A 24,967-nucleotide genomic window follows, 5' to 3' on the forward strand; every position below is an offset into this window, starting at 1 on the left:
CAATGAACAGAACATCTTGAACAATTTCATTGTCTTCATCATCACCCTGGAAGTTGTGCAGTTCCCCAATAGTCATTACAATTGTCTTCTTGGTGTTCATGTGTACGGGGCTATCTAGACCAGTAATTTCACCCAGCATAAGACAACGTTAAAGGTATCCCCTGTGCTAGCACCGAGTCATGTCTGACCCTTGGGGTGACGCCCTCTAGCGTTTTCTTGGCAGACTCAATACGGGGTGGTTTGCCAGTGCCTTCCCCAGTCATTACCATTTACCCCCCAGCAAGCAAGCGGGGTACTCATTTTACCGACCTCAGAAGGATGGAAGGCTGAGTCAACCTTGAGCCGGCTGCTGGGATTGAACTCCCAGCCTCATGGGCAAAGCTGTCAGACGGCTGCCTTACCACTCTGTGCCACAAGAGGCTCTTGAGACAACGTTAGGTGTTCATAATGCACTAAAAAGAGCTGTGGGTGGGCCATTCATGACAATTAATGCCCATGAATTCTCAAGGGGGCCTCTCTTTCCCACAATGTCCGAAGTGGCTTCAACCATCTCCATGGCAACCTTCTGCCCTCCAAGCCACTTCAGGATGCAGCCACTCAGCTCTTGAAGTGTCTTTTAAAGTGACTTTTAAAGGGAAGGTGGCCTTGTGCCCCCCAATACCCTCCTCCCTTAAGTCCACGGATTCCCTTTCTCTTGGGCAATCACGCTGTTCACATTTGATCAAAATCAGGATTGCCCTTTGATGTCCAGTCCTGACACAAGAAGGCTAACAGTGCACCGCCAGGACATCAGACTCTACCTACCTTTGAAGCGTCCTGCAGCTGTCTTCCAGAGCATGGAACCATCGTGCACCAGCTTCCGCCGCAGCAGCTCCTCGCTGCAGAAAGAACCCCGCTCCTTGGGCAGGATGGCCTTCGCACGCAGATCGATCCGCCCGTAGATCTCCTGCAGCCGAGTATTCTTCTCATAATCGTGCACCTCTTGATTGATCGTGGAGAGCAGTTCCTTGACCAGCACCAAGGCTGTGCTCAGATCCCTCTGGTCCATTTCATTACCTGGAGGGGTTGGAAGCCTGAGTGACTAAATCTGGATCCTCCAGAAGAGACACATTTGGCTCTACTACCTGCAAACCTGTTTTATCCACCCAGCTGAGGATCTTTGGCTCCACGGTCCAGAAGCGAACAAACCACAGGCTCCGTACGGTCCTCCTCACACACACCATATGCTTCCAGAGAGAGAGCCAGTTTGGTCTAGTGGTTAGGAGTGTGGATTTCTAATCTGGCATGCCGGGTTTGATTCCCTGCTCCTCCTCCACATGCAGCCAGCTGGGTGACCTTGGGCTCGACAGGGCACTGATAAAGCTGTTCTGACCGAGCAGTGATATCAGGGCTCTCTCAGCCTCACCTCCCTCACAGGGTCTCTCTTGTGCGGAAAGGAAAGGGAAGGCGACTGTAAGCCACTTTAAGCCTCCTTTGGGTAACCTATCCCGGAAACGGGTACCTTTGGAGTTCTGCAGGATTCTGTCGATAAGCCCAGGATATTTTGTGATGCGCTGGGTGACCAGAAGGATGCACTCCTGCACGCCGTGACGGCGCAACACCGATGACCGAGTCAGCCTCTGGGGAAGGTGGAAGAGAGAGACAAAGGGCTCAGGCCCCAGAACAAGCTGTTTCCCAAGACAGGGCTTCAACCACCTCCTTAGTGCAATGCAGCAGCAGGCTGGAACCTCTGCTTCCCATGGGGCGGGGGGGAGCAGCTCCGGTCCCCAGCTTGGAGCATCTTGCCAAGGGCCACAGTTCATAGATCCATGGAGGCAGAGGGGGGGCGGGGTTGATGGCAAGGAACTGGGGCGGGGGTGAGAGGAAACGCCTTACGCGGATGAACTGCTGGAATCTCTTGTCCCGGGTGAAGAGCTCTTTGTAAAGCTTCACAGCCTTGGTGTGGCGGCTGCAGAACTCTGAGTAGGCCTTCTTCATTTGCTCGGCACAGGTGCCTGAAAACTGAAAGGCAACAAAACAGGTGTGAAGCCACACCACGCTGCTGGGGAGGAAGAAGCTATGCAAATTCACACCCCGATGCCTTTCCTCTCTCGCCTACCCTCTTCATCCTTGCCCCTCTGACTACAGCCCTCGGCTTTGATTTGAAACCTACAGGTCAACCTAGACCGGATGAGGGAAGCCATGTGTCTCTATTCCTGTGGCTGCTCCAATCACATATAAAGCAAACATGTTTCTGCATCTCTCTCTCTCTCTCTCTCTCTGAACAGGGAACGTGTGGGTGAGGGGGAGCTAAAGCCTCTTCCCTCCCTTGCCTTACCTCATTGTGCTCTGTCGGTTCAAGCACTTTTCTCTCCAGCCCAGTTCCCTTCCTGGGCCTGGGAGAAAAACACTTCAAACAATAAAACACAGGGACGTGGCAGGAGACGGGAGATGCTTTCATTCCCCTCACCCACACATTCCATTTTATTTATTTACTTTCAAGTTTTTCTATGCCACCTGTTCAGATCTTTTAAAAAAAAACACCACCCCCAAAACAAGAACAAGCCTTGGGGCGGCCATAGGAAGAAATAAATGCAGTTGTGACGCTTGGCCCACCATGGGAAGCTTGGCCCTCCGTTCTCTTTAGCTTTCTCTCTGCTCTTAAATGACACACCTTGGCTTCACTGCTCAGTCTGGACCACTGTGACTGTGAAAATTTGTTTCCTGAGATCTAGCCTATATCGTTGTACTTGTAGTTTAAACCCATTACTGCGTGTCCTCTCCTCTGCAGCCAGTGGAAACAGCATCCTGCCCTCCTCCAAGTGACAACCTTTCAAATACTTAAAGAGGGCTATCATGTCCCCTCTCAATCTCCTTTTCTCCAGGCTGAACATTCCCAAGTCCCTCAGCCTATCTTCATAGGGCTTGGTACTGATGTACTGATGACACCCCAGCCCAAAACTCCATACTAGGTGGGCCAGAATGTGAACCAAGATGTTAAATAGGGTGGGGGAGAGGATTGCCCCCTGTGGAATACTGCAGGAGAGTCAAAACCAACACAGTCTCCCACCTCCATCCTCTGTGTTCAGTTCCAGAGAAAGGAGCACAGCCAAATCCTGGCTCCAGCAAGGCAATGAGCCAACAGCTCGTGGTCGACAACATCAAACGCTGCCAACAGATTGAGCATCATGAACAGGGCTGAACCGCCTCAGTCCAGCTGGTGACAGATGCTCTATCAGGGCGACCAGCACTGTCTTTGGGCTGATCCTGCGTTGAGCAGGGGGTTGGACTAGATGGCCTGTATGGCCCCTTCCAACTCTATGATTCTGTGATTCTATGATTAAATGGTGAGCTACGGAATTACCTCAGCAATAATATTAAGCAAGACCATTAATTTGTTTGACTTCCTGAGTTTCAGCTCTGCTTCTAGCACATCCCCTGCACTCATCTAAGCCTTGTTTCTGTCTGAACTTAGGTACTGCCAATATGCAAATGCCTTATGGCAACCCCAGTAAGGGTTTTTCAAGGCAAGAGAGAAGCAGAGATGGTTTGCCGTTACTTTCCTCTGCAGTGTCTTCCTTGTTGGTCCTCCATCCAAGTACTGGCCCTTCTTAGCTTCTAAGATTGGGCTATTGCATGCTACTTACTCCCCTCTTGCCTCCCCAACTGCATAGCAGTCTAGGGTTCGGGTGTCTGAAGGACCACCTGCTCTCACTGGAAGCTGCCCCTTCCTTGAGATCTTCAAAGGTGCCCCTGCCTTCTGAAATCAGGCGAGTGATGATGGTACAGAAAGCCTGCAGCAGAAACTCAGTTATGGAATATCCTTCCCAAGAGGACAGTCACCTTCTGTCATCTTGATGAACATTCAGGTGTCAAGTTAAACACCTTTTAATTATTTAAATTATCATCAGATTTTTTTAACACATGTCCCTGTAATTTACTATCTTGCTATTGCTGTTTAAGTTATACACATGTTAACTATTGACTGATTTTGCCGCTGTTTTATCAGGTTTTACATAGCCATTTTTGTGGTTTATTTGTCATTACCCACCATGGAAGTTTTAGAAGTAAAGTGGAAGGAAGATGCACCTATTCTAAGCTGAACGAAAACTGAATACTGAGACCTTGCCCTGGCTGGCCAAATGGCAACAGTGGGATCACCTGCTGTACAAGGATGTCTCCCAGCCGGTTGATGACAAAGTTCTTGTTGCTGTCGGTGGCCAATGACTCCTTACGGCGCTCTAGGAGTTGCACGAGGAAGCGGTCGTGGATCTCACTCAGCTCGTCCACGCAGGGGAACATACTCTGCACTACAGCTGGGTCCATCTGGAGGTCTTCCAGCATCCCCTTCCGGAAGAGGTTGGTCATGATCTTCAGAGTCTGTACATGGTGGAGCTCCGTCTGAATCAACTCTGAAGAGGGAGGGAATGAAAAGAGGAAAGAAACTGAGGTGGGAGGAGATTCGCCTGCTATGGAACCAGCCTGAGTTGAGGAAGCAGTGTCCCCAGACCACTTGAAAAGCAGGGAAGCCATAACAAAACGACCTCTTTCAGAACGGCTCTTTACCCATAGAAAATTAGCCCTCTTTGTTTGCTGTGCTTGGTTCTATATGCATAGATTGGACTGTAGGATAAGAAGAAGAGGAAGAAGAGGAAAAAGAGGGAAAAAAGAAGAGGAGGAAGAGGAAGAGTTAGTTTTTATACCCTACTTTTCACTACCCAAAGGAGTCTCAAAGCAGCTTACAATCGCCTTCCTTTTCTCTCCCCACAACAGACACCCTGTGAGGTAGGTGGGGTTGAGAGCTCTCAAAGAATTTTCTCTGTCAGAACACCTCTAACATGACTGTGACTAGCTCAAAGTCACCTAGCTGGCTGCATGTGGAGGAATGGGAAATCAAATTCTTTAGGAATCATCATGAAGATCTACTTTGTAAGGAAGGTGTTTTAAACCCAAATTACATGCTGTTGGCAGAGTGGAATATGTGAGCAACTCCAACTTGCATCCCTCTGCTAACATGTAGCTCCAAAAATTGGAGACTTTGTTGCACTAACACTTCCATGCTATCCTACCCATGTAGTCAGCAGCCGGAGAAGTGGGTGGAGAAATGCTACTGCAAAGCTGCCAAATCACATGATTTTTCCACTAGTGCGTTGTCAGGGAGGCTCAGGTTGGCACCACCCTATAATGATTGGCTCGGCTTTAGTTTACTGCTGAACTGCTGTGACAATTCAACAATTTGGGGATAAAGGAAGGGGGCTTGAACACAAGTGCTCACCATAAATGACATCTTGTCGCTTCATGACCTCCTTTTTGTGCTGCTGCAGGAAGTTATTGTCCACTGCCAGGCTCCAGGAATCGGCCTCAAAGTCCTTCTCGCCCATCTCAAAATCACTCATCAGCTGGCTGTAGATGACTTCGGCTCCTGGCACCAGGGAGGAAAAACAAAGGGAGTGAAGGAGGAGTTGCGTGTTCGGGAAACTGATTTGTGCCCCTCACTGGGAGCCATCAGCACACAACACGATCACAAGCAAGCACCTTGGAATCTAGATTTTTGAAACAAAGTCCTCTATGGCTTGGGCAAAATCCAGAAGGACGTGCTGTCTCTGGCTTCCATGCCTTTCCTCTTAGTCCAGCAACCCAGCACACATTTCCTTCCTTCCTTCCTTCCTTCCTTCCTTCCTCCCTCCCTCCCTCCCTCCCTGAAGACTGCACTGGAGCTCCAAACACCCATCCCCGTCTCACCTTCATCGATGAGTGATTCTACCGAGAGCGTTCGGTTGCGCATGTTAAGGGAGTCGGTGGACTGAGATAGGATTCTCCTGATGCCAAGGGGAGATTCATCATTGAAAGTCCTAGGTGAGAAGAAGACAAGTTGAACACATAAACCTATGGAAATCTATGTTCTGCTGGGGCCAGCCCTTTAGCTCAGGGGTAGTCAACCTGTGGTCCTCCAGATGTTCATGGACTACAATTCCCACGAACCCCTGCAAGCGTTTGCTGGCAAGGGCTCATGGGAACTGTAGTCCATGAACATCTGGAGGACCACAAGTTGACTACCCCTGCTTTAGCTCATCCAGCTCAGGATAGACTTCTGTGACCAGCAGATGTTCTCGAGCATCTTAGGTAGAGTGAAGACCTTCTTAACAGCAGCTATCTGAGATCCTTTAATAAGAAATGCCAAGGACTGAACATGGGATCCTAGTAATAATATTATCATTGTTATTTGTCAGGTATTGTACCCTTCTGCCATATATAGATAGGGAGAGATTATTTTTCTCCATACAATGACTCTGAGAGGTAGGTGAGGCTATGAAAGTCTGGGCCTTGTGAGCTTCATGGACATGCAAGAATGTGAACGCAATAAAATCGTAAGAGCTGGAAGGGGCCATACAGGCCATCTAGTCCAACCCCCCACTCAATGCAGGATCAGCCTACAGCATATCGCTCTACAAAACCTCCAACATTTCACAGGCGAAAATAAGAGTTATGCTTGTAATGCTTACATTATCAGACAACAACTGGATACGCCATTACGCATTAGTGAAAATTCTATTCTTGGTGTATTTTTTAAAACCCCACAATAGTTTCCCCTGCAGTTTTAAAAAGTACAGAGTTATACACGCATTAGGGTTCCATTAAAAAAACATAATTGTCCTCTGATCCGTTATCAGCTGTTCAAAATGAGCCTTATCAGTGTACGAATGTACGAATGGCAGGCTGTGCATTATACAGCATTTTAATACTAATTATTAGTATTACTAATGCGCACGTATTGACAAGCTATGCTGTGGGGAAAAGATGTATCCACCCCTCCACTGAACTTCTAGAGCAGGGGTAGTCAAACTGCGGCCCTCCAGATGTCCATGGACTACAATTCCCAAGAGCCCCCTGCCAGCATTCGCTGGCAGGGGGCTCTTGGGAATTGTAGTCCATGGACATCTGGAGGGCCGCAGTTTGACTACCCCCTGTTCTAGAGACTTCAGAGAAGGTGCTGAATCCTGAGAGTCGATAAGGGAAACTACTAATGCTACTGAAATATTACGGCTATTTTGAAAGTCAGAGATAGACAACACAATTTACCAGGGACAAATCCCAGGAAATGCTAGAGTTTGCCCCTCCCCCAAATCTGAGGCTACACTTTGGTGCTCATTTACAAACAGGGTCCATGTTTTGAGAGATTCCCCATGCAAGGCAGTTTATCCTCCCATTTCTTTGACGCTCTGTTAACTTACCCTGCGATGTTGGTGGTAGAGACACTTTTGGAAAGAGACAAAGTGGGCCGGCCCCGGCGGGATCCCAGCAGGGTCTGGCGGAAGCTCTCTGAGGGGTAGATGGCAGAACTGGGGCGCTCCCTAATAGTTGCTGGAGATTTAAATAAAGAAAAAGAAATCATGGAGCTGATTTCATGACTGTAACTGTGCATGCCAGTCGCGCGCACACACAAAGTTCTTAACAAGGAGATAGTCCAAGACTATCTAGAAGCCACAGAAAACAACATCCCTGTTAGATGAAGTCAGAAAGCCATCTGGTCCAGCCGCCTGTTTCTCACACAGGCAAGCCAAACACTTACTGAAAGCGGTGCACAAAAATGAAAGGCCCTCACCACCGCTGTTTCCCCTAGCACTTGGGATCCACTAATACACTACATTTGAACAGAGAGGCTTGAAAAATGCCTGTCACCGGGAGACCCACCCACTTCCATGAAGTTCTCTCTTCCCCTTTTAAAATTCTCAAAGCCAACAAGCTGTAACTGCAACCTGTGGCAGCAATTTCCACAAATTAGGTGCAAAGTGCCTTGAAATCTCCTCCCCTGCAGACACAAGCTCTTTCCCAAAGCCTCAGAGATATAGCTTGAGCGGACAGGCACTCTGCATATGCTCAGAAGAGCTTATTATTTCACTTATTTTCAGATCTCAAGAAAACTGGAACGCAAATTTCGCACGGCCAGTTTCAAAACGGAGTCCTGGCCTCACAGCTAGGAAGAGGATCTGTGACTATTATCTCCCCTTACTTCTGGTCGCCTTTGCCTCAGCATCACAGCATGAACTCAACTGCTTCCAAAGAGGAAAGCTGTTCCCCACAGCTGGCTCCTGTTGCCCTTCTGAACCACTTTAACCCACACAAGAGGCAGCTCCACTCACTTTTGTTCCTCAGGGACACCGACTGCAACGCTGAATTGTTCTTGAGCAGGGCTGCCTTTTGCTGCTGCAAGGGAGAGAAAAGTAATCAGCCACTAAGCTCAACTCAAGGAGAAAGGAGGCAACTTTGAAGCTTCTTCAGACTGCTTCTCAGTTCTTACCTCTGGAGCAAGGAAAACAGCATCAAAGTATGAGAAGGGCCATGACCACAGAGGGGCTTCCACATGGCCAAAAGCCTCAGGAAGCCCCACATCCCCCTTCCTGCCTCACCTGCCAGTCCACAGCCTCTCCCCTCCCTCTCCCTATTGGGTCCCCCAGGGAGACAGCATGTGGTTTACATGCAGAAGACCCTAGGCTCCACCTTGCAGCCTCCACTTTAAAAGGAGCTCGATTTGGGAAGGATCTTTCCCTGGATAAGAGCTTCTCTCAGGAAGAAGAGTTGATTTTTATACCCCGCTTTTCACTGCCTGAAGGGGTCTCAAAGTGGCTTACAATTGCCTTCCCTCCCTATTCTCACAACAGACACTCTGTGGCCAGCCCAAGGTCACCAAGGCTGTATGTGGAGGAGCAGGGAATCAAACTCGTCTTGCTAGATTAGAAGCTGCTGCTCTTAACCACTACACCACACTGCCATCAGTAGACGGTAATGTTCTAATTGGATTAATAGTCTGGTTTGATAATCTATTCTTGACAGCATCAGTTAAAAGAGCCTGGGAAGGATCTCTTCTTGTCTGAATCAGCAATACCAAGCTGAAAAGCAGGCTGCGCACTGGCGTGCAGGGGAAAGGTTCCAGGTTCAGTCTCTGGAATTTGCAGAAGGGTGTAACAAAAAAAAAAGGCAGGTGTAACAAAAATCAATCTCTATAAAGTAAACTTTAAATACATGTAAGTAAGTAAATACATGTACAGCTGCAATTCAGAGAGGGGCCACATGGAAAGGGAAGCAAGGATTTAAGCCTCCAAGCCACGCTGAATTGCACTAATGGAAAACTGTTGTTGTTAGTTGCGAAGTCGTATCCGACCCATCACAACCCCATGGACAATGATCATCCAGGCCTTCTTGTCCTTTACCATTCCCCGGAGACCATTTAAGTTTGCACCGACTGCTTCAGTGACTCCATCCAGCCACCTCATTCTCTGTCGTCCCCTTGTTCTTTTGCCCTCAATCGCTTCCAGCATTATGCTCTTCTCCAGGGAGTCCTTCCTTCTCATGAGGTGGCCAAAATATTTAAGTTTCATTAATGGAAAATAGTTCCATTTAATTATTCAAGTTCCCTGACTGTTATTAGTGGTTTTAAGGAATGCTAATTACAGCGTGGGAAGCCCAGTATCAGTTACTGAAATGAGTGGGGCTTGGAGGGTTAAATCCAGACTTTCTCTTCCTGTGGCTCTAGTTCAGATTGGAGGACAAATTACAGCTGTATGAACAAAGAATTTACTTTTTACTGACAAGAAACTGTTACATCTGTTTCAGCCCCTGAGTAACTGACACTGGGAAAGAATTCTCTGTTCATTTATGGAGTAACTTGATAGAGGATGACTTCATATGTCCCACGTCCACTGCATACTGTTTGGGGGCAGGGCCTGCCTGTCCTAAGCTTTCTCAAGCACCTGGCATTAAAGAGACAAGAGATGTCTGCACCAAGAAGAGCCGGATCTTTTCATCTGAATACATTTTACAAAAGCAGCACACTCAATTTGCAGAATCCACATTGTTTCTATTTCACATGGCACTGAAGCTTGAACCCCTGCTTCTGAATTCTCACCTAGGCCCTGTTGATTTCTGTTGATCACTACACATATGAGTTTATTTACTTATTTTAGGTAGATAATTATATCCTGCTTTTCTCTCCATTGGGGCTCATAGCAACTTACTTCCTCTCCTCCATTTTATCCTCACAACCAGGGGTGGCCAAACTGTGGCTCTCCAGATGTCCAGGGACAACAATTCCCTCACGCCCTTGCCAGCATGGTCAATTAGCAGGGGCTCGTGGGAACTGTAGTCCATAGACATCTGGAAAACCACAGTTCAGCCACCCCTAGCACAACCAACAACGTTGTAAAGCAGGATGCCTCCAGGGTGGAATGGGAATTCAGTCCTGGGTTTCCTAGTTTCTAGTCCAGCAGTAAAACCACTACACCACATTGGCTCTTGAGTTGCAACCTTTTCTAAAACAATCAAAGCAGGTATCTTTAGCGCACCAGCTTCTATGTCCAAATTCACCTGCACTATTAGGTCTTCTCTCCTTGTTGTTACGAATGTGCAAAAACCAGAAAGGCGGCTTTAAATGCACTTTTACTATACCTCTGAACTGACCTATGGCTCATACAGAAAGATTGATTTACAATCACGCTGCCACCATGCTGGGCTTTACCATGGGCTCAATGCTTGCATAGAGCCAGGGCATAGTTAATGCCAGTCAGTGAGATGCTGCCAGCTCTCACCCTGTTCACTCCCAACGTATCTCCTCTCACAGTTGCCAAGTTGCTGCTCCCATCACCTCCCCTCCCCCCACTCACCTTCTGCTTGACTTTGGTACAATTTGGTAAGGTGTCCTTGCAGCGGTTGTGGATGGTGACATTGCAGTCTGCAAAAAAGAAAAGCAGAGGCAATGTGAGAGAAGAATCAAGTAATTTGGACATCCAAATGTGATTAGCCATTGGAGCCGGACCCCCTGTGTCGAGGGGCTCTTAAAACCTGAGCCACAATTCTGGCCTTGGGCTTGTCTTCAGTGCTACATGAGGCTTAGACAGTGCTCTGCATGAATGGAAAAATCACCCTAGAAGGTTTTATTTATAATAACAAGAAGAAGAAGTTTATTCTTACACGCCACCCTTCCAGTCCAATATGCTGCCAATCCAGTCTAATAAATCTTTAATTAAACAATTATAAATAATTAAACAATTAATTAAACAAATTATTAATTAAACAGTGTAAATATGAAAAGCAATTTAAAAGCTGCCACCTCTTTTTCAATATATACCCTTACAGAGGGGGGAGCTACCTGGTGTTGAGAGGATCTAGAGTAGCGTTTGCTGGCAGGGGCTCATGGGAATTGTAGCCCATGGACATCTGGAGGGCCGCAGTTTGACCACCCCTGATCTAGAGCATTGGATCAATTCGCAGGTAGGACGGCCTGTATTTGAAATGTTATTTTCCTTAACCATAGCCCTGATGGAAGAGCTCAGTTTTACAGGTCCTGCAGAACTGTTTTAAATTCCACAGGATCCTGATCTCACTAAAATACATTTTTTTAAAGATATACATGCTCCCTTGCTGCCCCCGGTGGGACATTCAGGTCGAAGTGCAATATATAAAAACCAAACAGAAAAAAAATATTAATAACTACATTAAATAACTGGACAATAAAAAGAGGCCATAAAGACCAGCAGAAATAATGATGTTAATAAAAATATTAATTCCAAAAATTAACTAGAAAAATTATACCCCATCTTTTCCCCCATCAAACATACTTCCAAAGGTATGCACAGATGTTATCAACAAGGTAAGAAATAACATTAGAACTATGAACCACCCATAAGATACGTCAGAAGTTAAAAACTGGACTCCGAATCAGGCTCAGGTACAAACAGAAGATGACACAGTACTGGAGAAAGGGGGAGCACAGGGCAGTCACAAAAGCCCATAAGACTGCCAATATTGGGTTGGGAAATTCCAGGACATTTGGAGGAGGCTCCTGCAGGGGGTGGAGGTTGGGGTCAGGAGAAACCTCTGCAGGCTACAATGCCATTTGGTTCACCCTTCAAAGCAGCCATTTCCTCAAGAGGAAGTTGATGTGCACCTAACCAAGAAAGTCCTCTCTGACATAACCACCAACCATATCTGTTAGAAGGCTATGTATGCATGTGCAAAAAATGGGACCTCTGATGACAGCCCCAGTGAAGTAGGGGGGTCATGTGGGAGGAGCTGTTCTTTAAAATATCATGCCTCTGGTCAGGTTGTGGTTTCAAAAGTCAAAACTAGTACTACAGGTCGGGCTGAGATACCAGCTGAAGATGACACACTATTGGAGAATCATATAAGAAATTCGGGGAAGGATTCCAGCAAGCTGAGTTTTGAGCCAGCACAAGTTTCTGAACGCACTTCAAAGGCCGCCCCATAGGGAGCACATTACAGTCATCTGATCTGCCCCCAGGATCTTCTGCCAACCAACACAAGGAAGCTACTGTGGTTCACTGAAAGAGGACATACCTTCTCTGCAGAAGTTCCCAATCAAGGCAAGTACAAGGGGGAGGGGGAATCGACCAATTTCCAGTTTGAGTATATTGGACCGAAAAATTATTGACTTCCACTGATATTCTGGAATACCAATATCGGTACTGGTATTCAGATTCAGCAATATCCATGAATGCTATTTTAAACTCCATTATACCCTATGGCAGGGGTAGTCAAACTGTGGCCCTCCAGATGTCCATGGACTACAATTCCCAGGAGCCCCTGCCAGCATTTGCTGGCAGGGGCTCCTGGGAATTGTAGTCCATGGACATCTGGAGGGCCGCAGTTTGACTACCCCTGCCCTACGGTATGCTATGTGTACGTGTCTTGTGTGTGCTATGGCAAGCAGCAGCTCACAGCACTTGCTGAGATTCTCTAAGTAGAGATACTGGGGATTATTGGAACTAGGCATGTGCATTTGGTTTAGTAAATAACCTGGAAAATACCCTTGCCGGAATGACTGTATTTTCTATAGCAGGCTTCAAGAAGCCTCAGAAGTGGGGCCCCAGGTGGGCATGTACACAGCTATGTTCCCCAACTATACTTTGCACAATCATGCTACTTCTGAGCTTTCTTGAAGTCTGAAGAATATTTCACGGGTTTCTCAGTGGTAAAAAAGTTGAGAAAGGGTGCTATAGAAAACCAGACATTCCGGCAAGGGTATTTTTTCAGGTTATTTACTAAACCAAATGGACATACCTCGTTCCAATAATCCCCAGTATCTCTTCCTAGAGTTTCAGATAGATTCAAGTGGGTAGCCGTGTTAGTCCGAAGGAGCACAACAAAACAAAATCAGAGTCCAGTGGTCATCATGATAGTTTGAGGAAGAGCGCTTGCATTTGAAAGCTCACACCTTGAATAAATCTTTGTCGGTCTTAAAGGTGCCACTGGACTCTGATTTTGATTTGTAGAGAATCTCAGTTAGCAAGTGCCTTTATGGCCTGGAACCTGAGAGAGCTACTTCTTGTCATAGCACACACAGGACACATACACACAGGATGCCACCGCATCCAAGCACAAGATGCATTGATGGCACAGTAGAAATAAACAGCAGGCAGGTGAGCTGCTTGAGAAGCTATGCCCTGCTTTCAGGCTCCTTCTAACACTGTGAATACAAGATGCCTGCCTCCCTCCACTAGCCCCCCCCAACATGAATGAAGGTCACTTCCTGGCCATTTGGCTGCCACAGCCAGCAATGCGCCCACTGGCTGGCAGAGCCTGCATGCCAACCTTTTGGCCAGAAGGAATTTCTCAGGAAGCACACGGTGCTCAATCCCCCGTACTACAATCTGTTCCTTTTGCTGATTTGCTTGGATGAAGAGGGATCTGGGGAAGGGGAGGGCATCCGCTCTCTAACTGTAGGTATAACTGGATATGGCAAATGTTAAGGGATACCACCCTTTCTTCCACAATCTTTAAAAGGTAAAGAATCATAGAATCAAAGAGTTGGAAGGGGCCATACAGGCCATCTAGTCCAACCCCCTGCTCAACGCAGGATCAGCCCTAAGCATCCTAAAGCATCCAAGAAAAGTGTGTATCCAACCTTTGCTTGAAGACTGCCAGTGAGGGGGAGCTCACCATCTCCTTAGGCAGCTTATTCCACTGCTGAATGACTGTGAAATTTTTTCCCCTGATATCTAGCCTATATCTTTGTACTTGTAGTTTAAACCCATTACTGCGTGTCCTCTCCTCTGCAGCCAACAGAAACAGCATCCTGCCCTCCTCCAAGTGACAACCTTTCAAATATTAAAGAGGGCTATCATGTCCCCTTCAAGGTTATCAAGGTAAAGGTATCCCCTGTGCAAGCACTGAGTCATGTCTGACCCTTGGGATGACGCCCTCCAGCGTTTTCATGGCAGACTCAATACGGGGTGGTTTGCCAGTGCCTTCTCCAGTCATTACCGTTTTACCCCCCAGCAAGCTGGGTTCTCATTTTACCGACCTCGGAAGGAGGGAAGGCTGAGTCAACCTTGAGCCAGCTGCTGTGATCAAACTCCCAGCCTCATGGTCAGAGCTTCAGATAGCATGTCTGCTGCCTTACCACTCTGCGCCACAAGAAGCTCTTTACAGGGACACAAAGTTGGGGGTTGCCAAAAGCCCACTTGGTCATGGCTCAATGCCATGGTTCTACACCATGTTCCTCAATTCACAACACAGGGCAAAACCACACACTCTGCCATGCGGCAATAACAGTCCTGCTAGAATATACCTCTTCACACAAGCTACACAGGCATTGACAGATTATGCAAGAAGTCTTGGATAAAGATTATCTTCATATAGGAAAGCCTTCCTGTGCCAAGCACTTGACTCTGCACCTGGCTACTGTGATCCATGCAGTTGTTTAAATTTTATGTACCTTGCTGTTCACCACCTTGAGATGGCCAGTCTGAGAGGGGCGGTAGACAAAGTAATTAGTTATTTAGTGGGTACCCTGATTTCAGGGTATCTAGTTCAGGCTTTCTTGATGGCCCCGGAAGGGTTTCCTGAATGGGTGGGAGCTATATATGTGTGTGTGTGTGTGTGTTTTAAATTTGTTAAAGATTTATTAGGTGATGTGACCACATATGGTGACATCCCCCCCCCGTGGCCCCTGGAGGGCATGGGAAGGGGAGGGGCCCCAGGTGGTTGTGTCCACAGCTATGCTTCCCAACCATATTCTGCACAATGGTGCCACTCCTGGGGTTTCTTGAAGCCTGAAGAATGTTTCAGTGGTTTCTCAACGGCAGAAAAGTTGAGAGAATCTGATTTCAGCCCAAGATTCCCAAGGAATCTTGGGAAATGCCCCCCCCCCCCCGCACACACACATAACCAGTTTTATGCACTTTGTCTCACACAAACATCAAAGACAAAGGATTCTCCAGTGCGTGAATAGAAATGGGGTTGATGGACTATCGATTCAGGATGGACCAAAAGATGTATTTCTTTCCTCAACAAGTAATTAAATGGTGAAATTCATTGCCTGTGGACATAGTGACAGCTGCAATCATATGGGACTTTAAAAGGCAGATGCATGGAGGGTAGACCCATCAGTGGCTACTCAGCCATGCTGACTAAAAAGAACCACCACTATCACTGACTTTGCATGACAACAGCCACGCTGGGCCACCGCCAATTCCTTGCAACAAGGACGTTTGCCCTGCTGCTCCCTGGTCCTCACAGGGGAAGATTTCCCCCAACTGATGTAGTCAGCCCAAGATTACTGCCTTTACACAGGGGCAGCTGGGGCAGGAAGGTTCTGCCACGCTTCGCGGCAGGGGAGTGGTTTTTTTATTTCACCTTTATGAAAATTTTAAGAAATAGCCCTGGTCAGCCCTGCTGTGCTGCAAAGTGCTGCAGAGTCGAGTGGGGCATTTCCTGTCCCCTCCAGGATGACATAGGAGGGGGAGGAGCCGGGCCTGGAAGGCCCGACTCCTCCCGGTTCACTGTGGCCTGCCCTGGGGCAGGCTATGTTGGTGCCTGCAGCAAATGAGGGAACATGGAAATATTCACATTCCCTTGCTTTGGGGCAACGAAGGGCCTAATATGGGCCAGGACTGGAATGGTGTTGACAGTGAATGGAAGCAGGAAGCCTGCCATACAAGCGCCAGTTTGGCCTTTTCCACCTATGCAGAAACAGTCTTTCAGAGTGGTATGTTCCGCAGTGTTGGGTATTTTTATAGTCTTTAAACGGAGGTTTTAATGAGGGATTTTAAGACTATTGTTACCCGCCACGAGCCTGTAGGGAGTGGTGGGAAATAAATCTAATAATAATAATAATAATAATAATAATAATAATAATAATAATAATAATAATAATAATAATAATAAACCTCTGGATACCAGATCTAAAACGCAGCATCCTGGTCTCTGTGCCCTGTTTATAGGCCCTCCAGAGAAGCTGTTGGCTACTGTTTGCAACAAGACTAGATGGGACTCTCGCTTGACATAGTAGGGCACTTACCCTCCCACTCTTCCTCTCCATTCTTCGTGGATTATTGAAAGACAGAGAGATAAGAAGTGAGAGATTCTCTGTGGGAAACTGAAGATTTGACAGGTAGGCAGACTCATCCATCAAGTGCCCACATATCCCTTGCCAAACTGCTAGTGTTGGTGACAAAGGTGTGCCATTTGCCAAATGGTCCTTCAAAACCAACAACACATATGGCAGAGCTGAACAGCATACCATGTCCAAGAGCTCTGCCTCCACATACCATCTGGAGAACACTGGGCAGCTTTTCAAAAGGCTGATCCAAACATCTGGCACCAGCTGCTGAGGCAGCAATGTTCTGCCCTTGAGGGTACGTCTCCATCAGTTGATCTGTGCAGGATGTACAGCCAACAGAAAACGATTCTGAGCTTGAATGTAAGCCCTTTTCATTTATGGCTTATCCCCTCCTTTACATTATAAATGTGTATAACTACATTAATAAGATACTGCAACAGTGTGGTGGTTTATAAAATTGGAAGAGTACATGTACAAAGCAGCTGAATATAGCACAGCAAATCATGCACACTAATCATACCAAGACTTGTTTTGCAATGTTTTATCAATGGGCACATGTGCATTTGGTAAAACGGGTGGTAGGAGAAATAAAGAGTAAGATGTATGCACAAGCTCCAGGTAATTTTAGAAATTTTTCTAATTAAAGCCATGCTAAAGAAGACTGGAGCACAGCGTCAAGTGAAATTCCAGCACAACAAGGAATGTAAAACAGGAAATCTGCCATTTTTTTCAGGGCATAGAATTGTGTGTTCAAAATCAAATCACTTAAACCACAGTTAGGACATACATCATAATAACTGCCTTCGGGCCACTGGTTCATGTATTCTCTGACTGACAATAGCTCTCCAAGGAGACCAGAGATCCTTTTAAAGAGCCTGCTTAGTTGTAGTGGTTGTAGTGGTTAAGAGTGTCGGCCTCTAACTTGGAGAACTAGGTTTGATTCCCAATTCCCCCTCCACATAAAAGCCAGCTGGGTGACCTTGGCTCAGACGCGGTTCCCTCAGAACCCGCTCAGCCCCGCCTACCTCAGAAGGTTTTAATCTTTACAGCCTGACACATCCTGGTCCTGTATTCTGACGGGACCGTCCCCAGAAGAGCTTTACACTCTGCCTACATCATCAGGATAGTGGCCCCAAGTCCCAAAGAAAGACCAGAGTCCTGTCGGAGCTCACTTGCAGGGCCTGTTGGATGGAGCTCGTCCGCTAGGCCTATGGCTTAGGCCAGAATAGTAGTCAACATCTAATTGGCCTTCCTCTTGCACTACCCCTGCTCTGGGTTCTGGTTTCCACGTAAAGGGGAAATTTTTAGAATATTCAAATTAATTTACGAACTTTTAACTTTGTTTTTAAGTGTATTTTGTTATTCCACCACCCAGAATCTGCCCCAGCATTGAGAGTGGTCTAAAATACAAACAAACAAACAAAGGTGCCTGTTGGGGGGAAGAGGCAGGGAAGCCAATTGTATGCTTTGAGACCCCTTAAGGTTGAGAAAAGTGAGGTATGAAAACCAACTCTTCATCTTTTTAATGGATATGGTGCCTGAACCTTTCACATGCACTAGCCATATTCTAAAATCCTCATCTAACTATCTTCACAGAACTAAATTTCCCAGGGTTCCTTGTGCAAAGATGTGGCAAGTTTCATATTACTTCTATGCAGGATGAATTTTTTTAATAATTAAGGACAGGAAAGCCACAAACATAAAGGAAAACCAGTGAGGAATTCACAAGCTGAGTTAGTCTCAGAAAATTAAGACCCTCTGTGATCTATGCTAAATGAGCTGGATATTTAAAGACATTTAACAATCCCTTTGTTTTTTCCGCGTGTTGGGGGGAGAGAGAAAGAAAACCATTTACTCATACAAAGTGCTTCTTAATTTACAATCTCTAGCTATGTTAAGAGAACTATAACAAATTCACAAGTCTGACTCACAGAACAGCCAAGAATGCATGGGCGGGATGAAGCGATATGAGCAGGAAGTCAATTTAACTGGCAGGAACAGTCATTTCAACATTATGTCTTTCCTTGGAGGGAGAGGAGCTCAGAGCACTGAATGTGTGGGGTTTTTTTAAGGAAAGAGAATCAAACTGCATTCACACCTGGAGGCCAGCATGTGTTCAGGAAGTATGAAAGGAATCTGCTAGCTGGGGCCACCGCATCTTCTAAGTGGGGTCTTCAGAGGAATGAATGAAACACCAATGATTTCCTCATAGCAAACAGGAACTTCTATAATCATGCTGCTGAGTCAAAACGTTTCTGTGTATCTGAGTAGCTCAATTGTTAAGCATCGAAAACATGCAATTTGAATAAGACCTGTTCTTTTAAAGTCCAGAAGCTTTACTCACTTATAGTGAGCATCCATTCTAAATAAGAGTAGTGTTCTTTAGACACTTCTTCACCTGCTTTATTAGATTTTATTGTTAAGTTCCTTGCAATGCCTACAGTTTTATTAACTGAAACAAGAACTTTTTTCCAGATCATTCAAAGTACAGGAACAATTTCAGGGGAATACTGGGCTTTGGCCACCTCATGAGAAGGAAGGACTCCCTGGAGAAGAGCCTAATGCTGGGAGCAATTGAGGGCAAAAGAAGAAGGGAGCGACAGAGAATGAGGTGGCTGGATGGAGTCACTGAAGCAGTCGGTGCAAACTTAAATGGACTCCGGGGAATGGTAGAGGACAGGAAGGCCTGGAGGATCATTGTCCATGGGGTCGCAATGAGTCAGACAAGACTTCACAACTAACAACAACAACAACAGCAACAACAACAAGTGTGTGTGTATTGGTGAAGCACCTGCATCATATCAATGGGAGAATTCCCGGGAAGACTAAAAGAGGCAGTGGTTTACACGTTGCTCAAAAAATGATCTCTGGACCCACGAGAACCCAACAACTACTGTCCCATCTCACACCCAGCATTTCTGGGAAAGATGCTTGAAAGGGCTGTCATGGACCAACTGTCAGCTTTCTTGGAGGAAGCTTGGGTCTTAGGTTTCCAGCCTGGCCATGGGGTAGAAACAGTGCAGGTCTCCTTGACAGATGACCCATGTCAGCAGGTGGACCAGGGCAGGTTGGTGCTGCTCTTGTTATTAGACCTCTCAGCAGTTGACCATGAGCTTCTAGCTCACTGCTTTGGTTGTGCTAGGATTCAGGGGCTGCCCTTCATTGGCTGACCTCCTTTCTCTTGGATTGCAGACAGAGGGTGGCAATAGGAGAGATTTCATCAAGCTGCCACCTGCTTGCATGTGGAGTCCCTCAGGGAGCAGTTCTCTCTCCAATCCTATTCAACAACTTCAAGCTCCCTCTTGCCAAACTGGTGCGGAAGTTTGGGCTGGGATGTCACCAATATGATTCTATGATTCTATGAATATGCTGATGACAACCAGCTCCTCCTCCTGATGGATGACTGTCCTTATTCCCCCCCCCCCCAGAAGCATTAGCCAGATGCTTGGAAACAGTGAGGAGGTGGTTGAAGCAAAGTCTTCTGAAGCTCAATCCTTCAAAGACGGAGGTCTTGTGTCTAAGCACGAAGGATCCAAGCAAGGAAGCACACCTCCCCAACCTGGATGGAGTACAGCTATCAGTGGCTCGCTCCATCAGGAATCTGGGCGTGATTCTTGATGCCTCCATCTCAATGGAGGGTCAGGTCACAAAAGTAGCATGGCTGGCATTCTATCACCTTTGGCCAGCCTACTACTAGCACCCTACTTGGCCCCGGAACACCTGGCCACAGTGATCCATGTGATGGTCACCTCTGGACCGGACTTCTGTAACTCACTCTATGCAGGCCTGCCCTTAACCTTAATCCAGAAACTACAGCCGGTCCAGAATGCAGTGGCCAGGATCCTCAAAACAACACCTCAGAGGTCCCACATTCGGCCCATTCTCCAACAACTGCACTAGCTTCCAGTATAATTCTGGATTAGACTTAAGGTTCTGATAATCACCTTTAAGGCCATACATGGTCTGGGCCCAGTATATCTGAGGGACTGCCTCCCCGCCTACACCCCTCAAAGAGCTTTAAACTCCGCCACCTCCATCTGCCTGGCAATCCTTGGCCGTAAGGAAGCTTGCTTGATCTCAACCAGGGCCAGAGCTTTCTCTGTCCTGGCCCCCACCTGGTGGAATAAGCTCCCAGGGGAGATCAGAGCCCTATTGGATCTAGAACAAATTCATAGGTAGGGAGCAGCAATACTTCAGGTAGGGGAGTGCTCCCACCACCTCCTGTCCTATCAATAGCCCTGCATAGATGGAACACGAGCGGCTAGGGATGGAACCATTCCAGAGCTACTCTTATTTATTTAAAAGATTTCCAATCACTTTCCAGGCAGTTTGTACGCTCAAAGCAAGGTGTGTAAAATGAGACAGGTATGAATGATAAAACAGAAAAATAAACATCCCTTTAAAACGCTTTTAAAGGGGTCAATGTTTCCAGTTTGGCAGGTCACTGCAGGAAGCTGATCCTACAGACAAGGGGACAATCCTTCACCCTACACCAGCTTTTTTACCATTAAGAAACCCATGAAACATTCTTTAGGCTTTGAGAACAATCATACCAAGGGCCATTCCGCACCAGGATCTATGTAGCAAATTGGTTGCGGAACGAAAAAACGCCATTTTAAATAGTGGAATTCGTCGTTATGCATACCTGCCTTTGTAGTAGAATCCAGTTGCGTTTCTATCGTTTCCCACAGGTTTCCGGTCTCGGCAAAAATCGCTAGCCAGGAAGCGATATTGCCGAGCTTTGTCCCGCCCCTGGCCATCAATCAAACAAGCAGCCAATGGGCGGCCGTTATCATGCTACCGAAAAGCCCCTTTCCCTTTAAGGAAGGTTTAAAAAAAAAAAGTTGCAACGAATCTGCGTTGATTCGTTGCAGCGGAGAGACCCATCTAGGTAGCAGGTGGTGTTTGAGCTGCCTTTTCATCGTTGCCACGCTCCCCCCGAGTGGAAAAAAAATACCCCCCCCCCCGCACGGGCACGATTTTCGGCCGAAAATAGAGTGAAAAATAAAGGGAAAATAAACCAGCAAACGGGGCTGTGTGTTGCTTGGTGCTTAGTGACTTTAAACAGCTCTGGGGAGGGACTGCAGCCAGGGAAGCCTTGCTGGGTAAACGAAGGCTCGCCGGTACGTTGATCTCCGCTCACTCCGAGAAAAGAAAAATGGCGATGGCTTCGCCGGAAGATCAGAGGAGAGAGCCAGGGGGAGGGACTTTGCAGAAACCGCAACAATGGTAACGCACAGAACTTTCCCGCTAGTGTTGCAGATTTGTTGCAAGAGTGTAGCGCTTTCCGGAGGGTGAATCCACTTTTTGGGATTTCCCTGAAAGCGCTACAATGAAGCGCTTCTTGCGGATCGGTTTCAGAAGTGTTGCAAATTGTCAATGACGTTGTGCATAACAGCAAATCAGTAGCGATTTCAATTTGCAACCATTGTGCAATTTTGAACGAGTGCGGAATGGCCCCAAGTATGGTCGAGGAGCATAGCTGTGTACATGCCCACCTGGGGCCCTTCCCTTTCCCATTCCTTCCAGGCCCATCACGGCCATTTTGGGAGGGGGGGCAGGTCAACATGACTGCATATACTCATATCACTCAATAAATGTTTAACAATTTTTAAAAAATTAAAAATTAATTAATTCCCACCCATTTGGGAAACTCTTCCAGGGCTGTCAAGAAACTTCTGGGTTTCATGAAACCCTGGTTGAGAAAGCCTGCCCTACACCATGATGTGGAATCACCCAAAGATCATCAAAGGCAAATCTCTATGAGTGAGAAAAGGAACTCCTTCAAATACCCCAGGAAAAGGCTGGAAGGTACAAGAGTTTTTTTTCTTTTCTTTAGATATCGCAACCCACTTTCCCTCCCAGAAACAGCTGCATTCAAGGCTGGGAAAGTCCTTACGGTCCCAGGAGTAGAAGTCTGGCAAAGGATCAAAAAAATTGTCACTTTTGAAGAACGAGACATTCTAATTATCTCCCATTGGTCCGAGATAGAAGGCAGAAATTCAGCAAGCAAGGGATGGAATGATAGTTTTCTACCTGTACAGCTGTTAAAGTAGAAGTGTTTTCGCCTAAAGAGCTATCCACCCTCGCCAAACCCACAAAAGAGCAACACAAGTACGACAGCTATTTCAGACACATCAGCCAGGAAGTGAAGTCATACTCTGCCAGTGAAGGAGGAAAACGTTTTTTTATGAGATTGCTGAGCCCAATTCTAGATTCTCACGCATAGCTCCAAATGGAAGAAGGGAAATGAGAAACCCATGGACTTGTTCTCCAGGGCCAAAGCCTGGAGAATCTCTTAGAATCTCACAGCCTAATCAGCCTTCCTGCAACTGATTCAATTCTCAAGTAATATTGTGTGTAACAGAGTGGTTCAGAAACTAAGGTATGAATCAGGGCTGGCCTTGATTCAAATCTCACTCAACCACAAACCCACTAGCTACTAGTCTTGCAGCCTCAGCTGCCTCATGAGTAACATGGAGAGGATGGCCTGGGCCAGCTTGGGGTTTCCTTGGTGTGGATGTTTCTGAACCAATGCTGCAGTGGGCTCCCACTTCCTATGCACGTGAGACACAGGAAATATAGGGCTTTTTATTGGCTCTGGCCCCATATCACTGGTTTAGCCTGTTTCCCTCTGCATTTCAGAGCCTTTAGTTTTCACTCATTTTGATTGTCCCCCTTCCCCAGGTTTTCCTATTTCATTCATTCATTCATTCATTCATTCATTCATTCATTCATTCATTCATTCATTCATTCATTCATTCATTCATTCATTCATTCATTCATTCGATTTATAACACGCTGCTCTTGGAACCGGCTCGCGGCGGGTAATGGCAATAATCTGACAATAAAACCACATCAAAACTCACTAAAACCCCAATCAACAATATTACTACGCCAAACAGATGGCAAAACTTCATATAGGAAAAAACCTTATGAGGATGGCATAAGGAGAGACCAACCTGCATTAAGATGTCCTCTTTTATCCCAATAGTGATCCATGCAATGGGCACTCTAGATTGGATTTCTGTAACTCATTCTACGTGGGCCTCCCCTTGTTCTTGACCCAGAAACTGCAGCTGGTGCAGAATGCAGCTGCTAGGGTCCTCACAGGCATATCTTGGAGGGCCCACATTCAGCTGTGCTGAGGCAGGTGCATTGGTTGCTAGTTGAAGCCCGGATCAGGTTCAAGGTTTTGGTTTTAATTTTTAAGGCCATTTGCGGCTTGGGCAATATCTATCTGAGGGACTGCTTATCTCCTAATGTCCCCACAGGGCTCTTTGCTCTGCATGTGCTAATCTGCTGGAGGGCCCTGGTCCTAGGGAAGTGTGTCTGACCTCAACCCAGGCCAGGGCCTTTTCGGTCCTGGCCCTGACCTGGTGGAATGAGCTCCCGTGAGAGCTGAGGGCCCTGACAGAGCTGTCGCAATTCCACAGGGCCTGCAAAATGGAGCTCTTCCACCAGGTCTTTGGTTGAGGTCAGGGCCAGGAATAACAGGGGCCCTCCTGAGGCTATGCTGTAACATCTGGTGAACCACATTCCCGATGGTGGCTGGCTGTCACAGGGGAGGGACTATGCTACCAATATTTGCTTTGTTTTATGGGGTGTTGATGGACTCAATGGGGTTTTAATGGGGTTTAATGGGGTTTAAATACAAATATGTATTTGTAACCCACCATGAGTCTTCAGAGAGTGACGGGCTAAAAAATTAATAATAAATAAAAAACAGAATAACCTTTTCCCTTGTGAGTAATGTTTCTGTTGTTTTTCTTTGTACTACCCACCTCTAGCCCACTTTTTGATGACTGGACGGTTGTCATTGTCAAACTACTCCATCTCCTCTTCCTCCCACTCTGAAGACGAGTGCTTTCATTTTAATTTTTAAGAATGGTACTAAAATAGTCTTGTAATGACAGGTTAAGCAGGTAATATGAATTCCCAGCTTTCACTTTTAAAAAGTAAGCCTCTATCCCCCTACCGCACAGAGATATAAGGGAAAAGGCACCTCTCCACAAGAGAAACGCCTAGAGATTTACTGCTTTTCTTTTTTTTTTTAAATGAAAGCTGGGGATTCAGAGAACCTGCTTCATTACAACACTGTATTGATACAGTGATGGTTTTGGGCAACAAACTGACTCCACAACTCTGAAAATGCAAAGGGAGGGCACACATGCATAAGAATTAGGCCCAAATTGATTCCGATGCTTGTGGATCAACTGCCAGAAGAATCAGGAGCATACAAAAAAGCCCAACCTGGATAACCCAGTCTAGCCTGATCTCGTCAGATCTCGGAAGCTAAGCAGAGCTGGTTGATATTTGGTTGATATTTGTAACGGAGACCGCCAAGGAATACCAGGGTCGTGACGTAGAGGCAGGCAATGGGAAACTCTCTCTGAACACCTCTTGCCTTGAAAACCCCACGAAGTCACCACAAGTCAGCTGTGCCTTGAGGATGCATTTCAACATCACCACCACCATACAAAAGCCCCTACTAAGGAGAAAATAAATGCCATACTCAGCATTACACAGATAAAAATAGTGCAACACCCCAATTCTCATACTGACTGAGTAACTCCTTTTCCTGTTACCATTGCTGAAAGCCTTGGCATGTTGTGTTCATTTACTCTGCCA

At 46.6% G+C, this 24,967-nt stretch overlaps 1 protein-coding gene across 11 annotated transcripts in view; it reads right to left on the reverse strand.

Annotated features, from left to right (window-relative positions):
• Positions 1-24,967, reverse strand: part of ARHGEF2 (Rho/Rac guanine nucleotide exchange factor 2) — a 186,277-nt gene that overhangs the window by 13,390 nt on the left and 147,920 nt on the right. For all 11 annotated transcript variants that reach the window (XM_077326856.1, XM_077326866.1, XM_077326894.1 and 8 more), the window contains 9 exons: positions 10,638-10,705; positions 8,121-8,184; positions 7,212-7,341; positions 5,722-5,831; positions 5,255-5,401; positions 4,141-4,391; positions 1,876-2,001; positions 1,502-1,619; positions 805-1,056 (listed from right to left, as the gene is read on the reverse strand). In XM_077326856.1, the coding sequence (XP_077182971.1) occupies positions 805-1,056; positions 1,502-1,619; positions 1,876-2,001; positions 4,141-4,391; positions 5,255-5,401; positions 5,722-5,831; positions 7,212-7,341; positions 8,121-8,184; positions 10,638-10,705 (1,266 nt within the window). The remainder of the gene's footprint in view (positions 1-804; positions 1,057-1,501; positions 1,620-1,875; positions 2,002-4,140; positions 4,392-5,254; positions 5,402-5,721; positions 5,832-7,211; positions 7,342-8,120; positions 8,185-10,637; positions 10,706-24,967) is intronic.

This window comes from Paroedura picta, chromosome 1, assembly GCF_049243985.1.
Source record: "Paroedura picta isolate Pp20150507F chromosome 1, Ppicta_v3.0, whole genome shotgun sequence".
Classification (NCBI taxonomy): Eukaryota; Metazoa; Chordata; class Lepidosauria; order Squamata; family Gekkonidae; genus Paroedura; species Paroedura picta.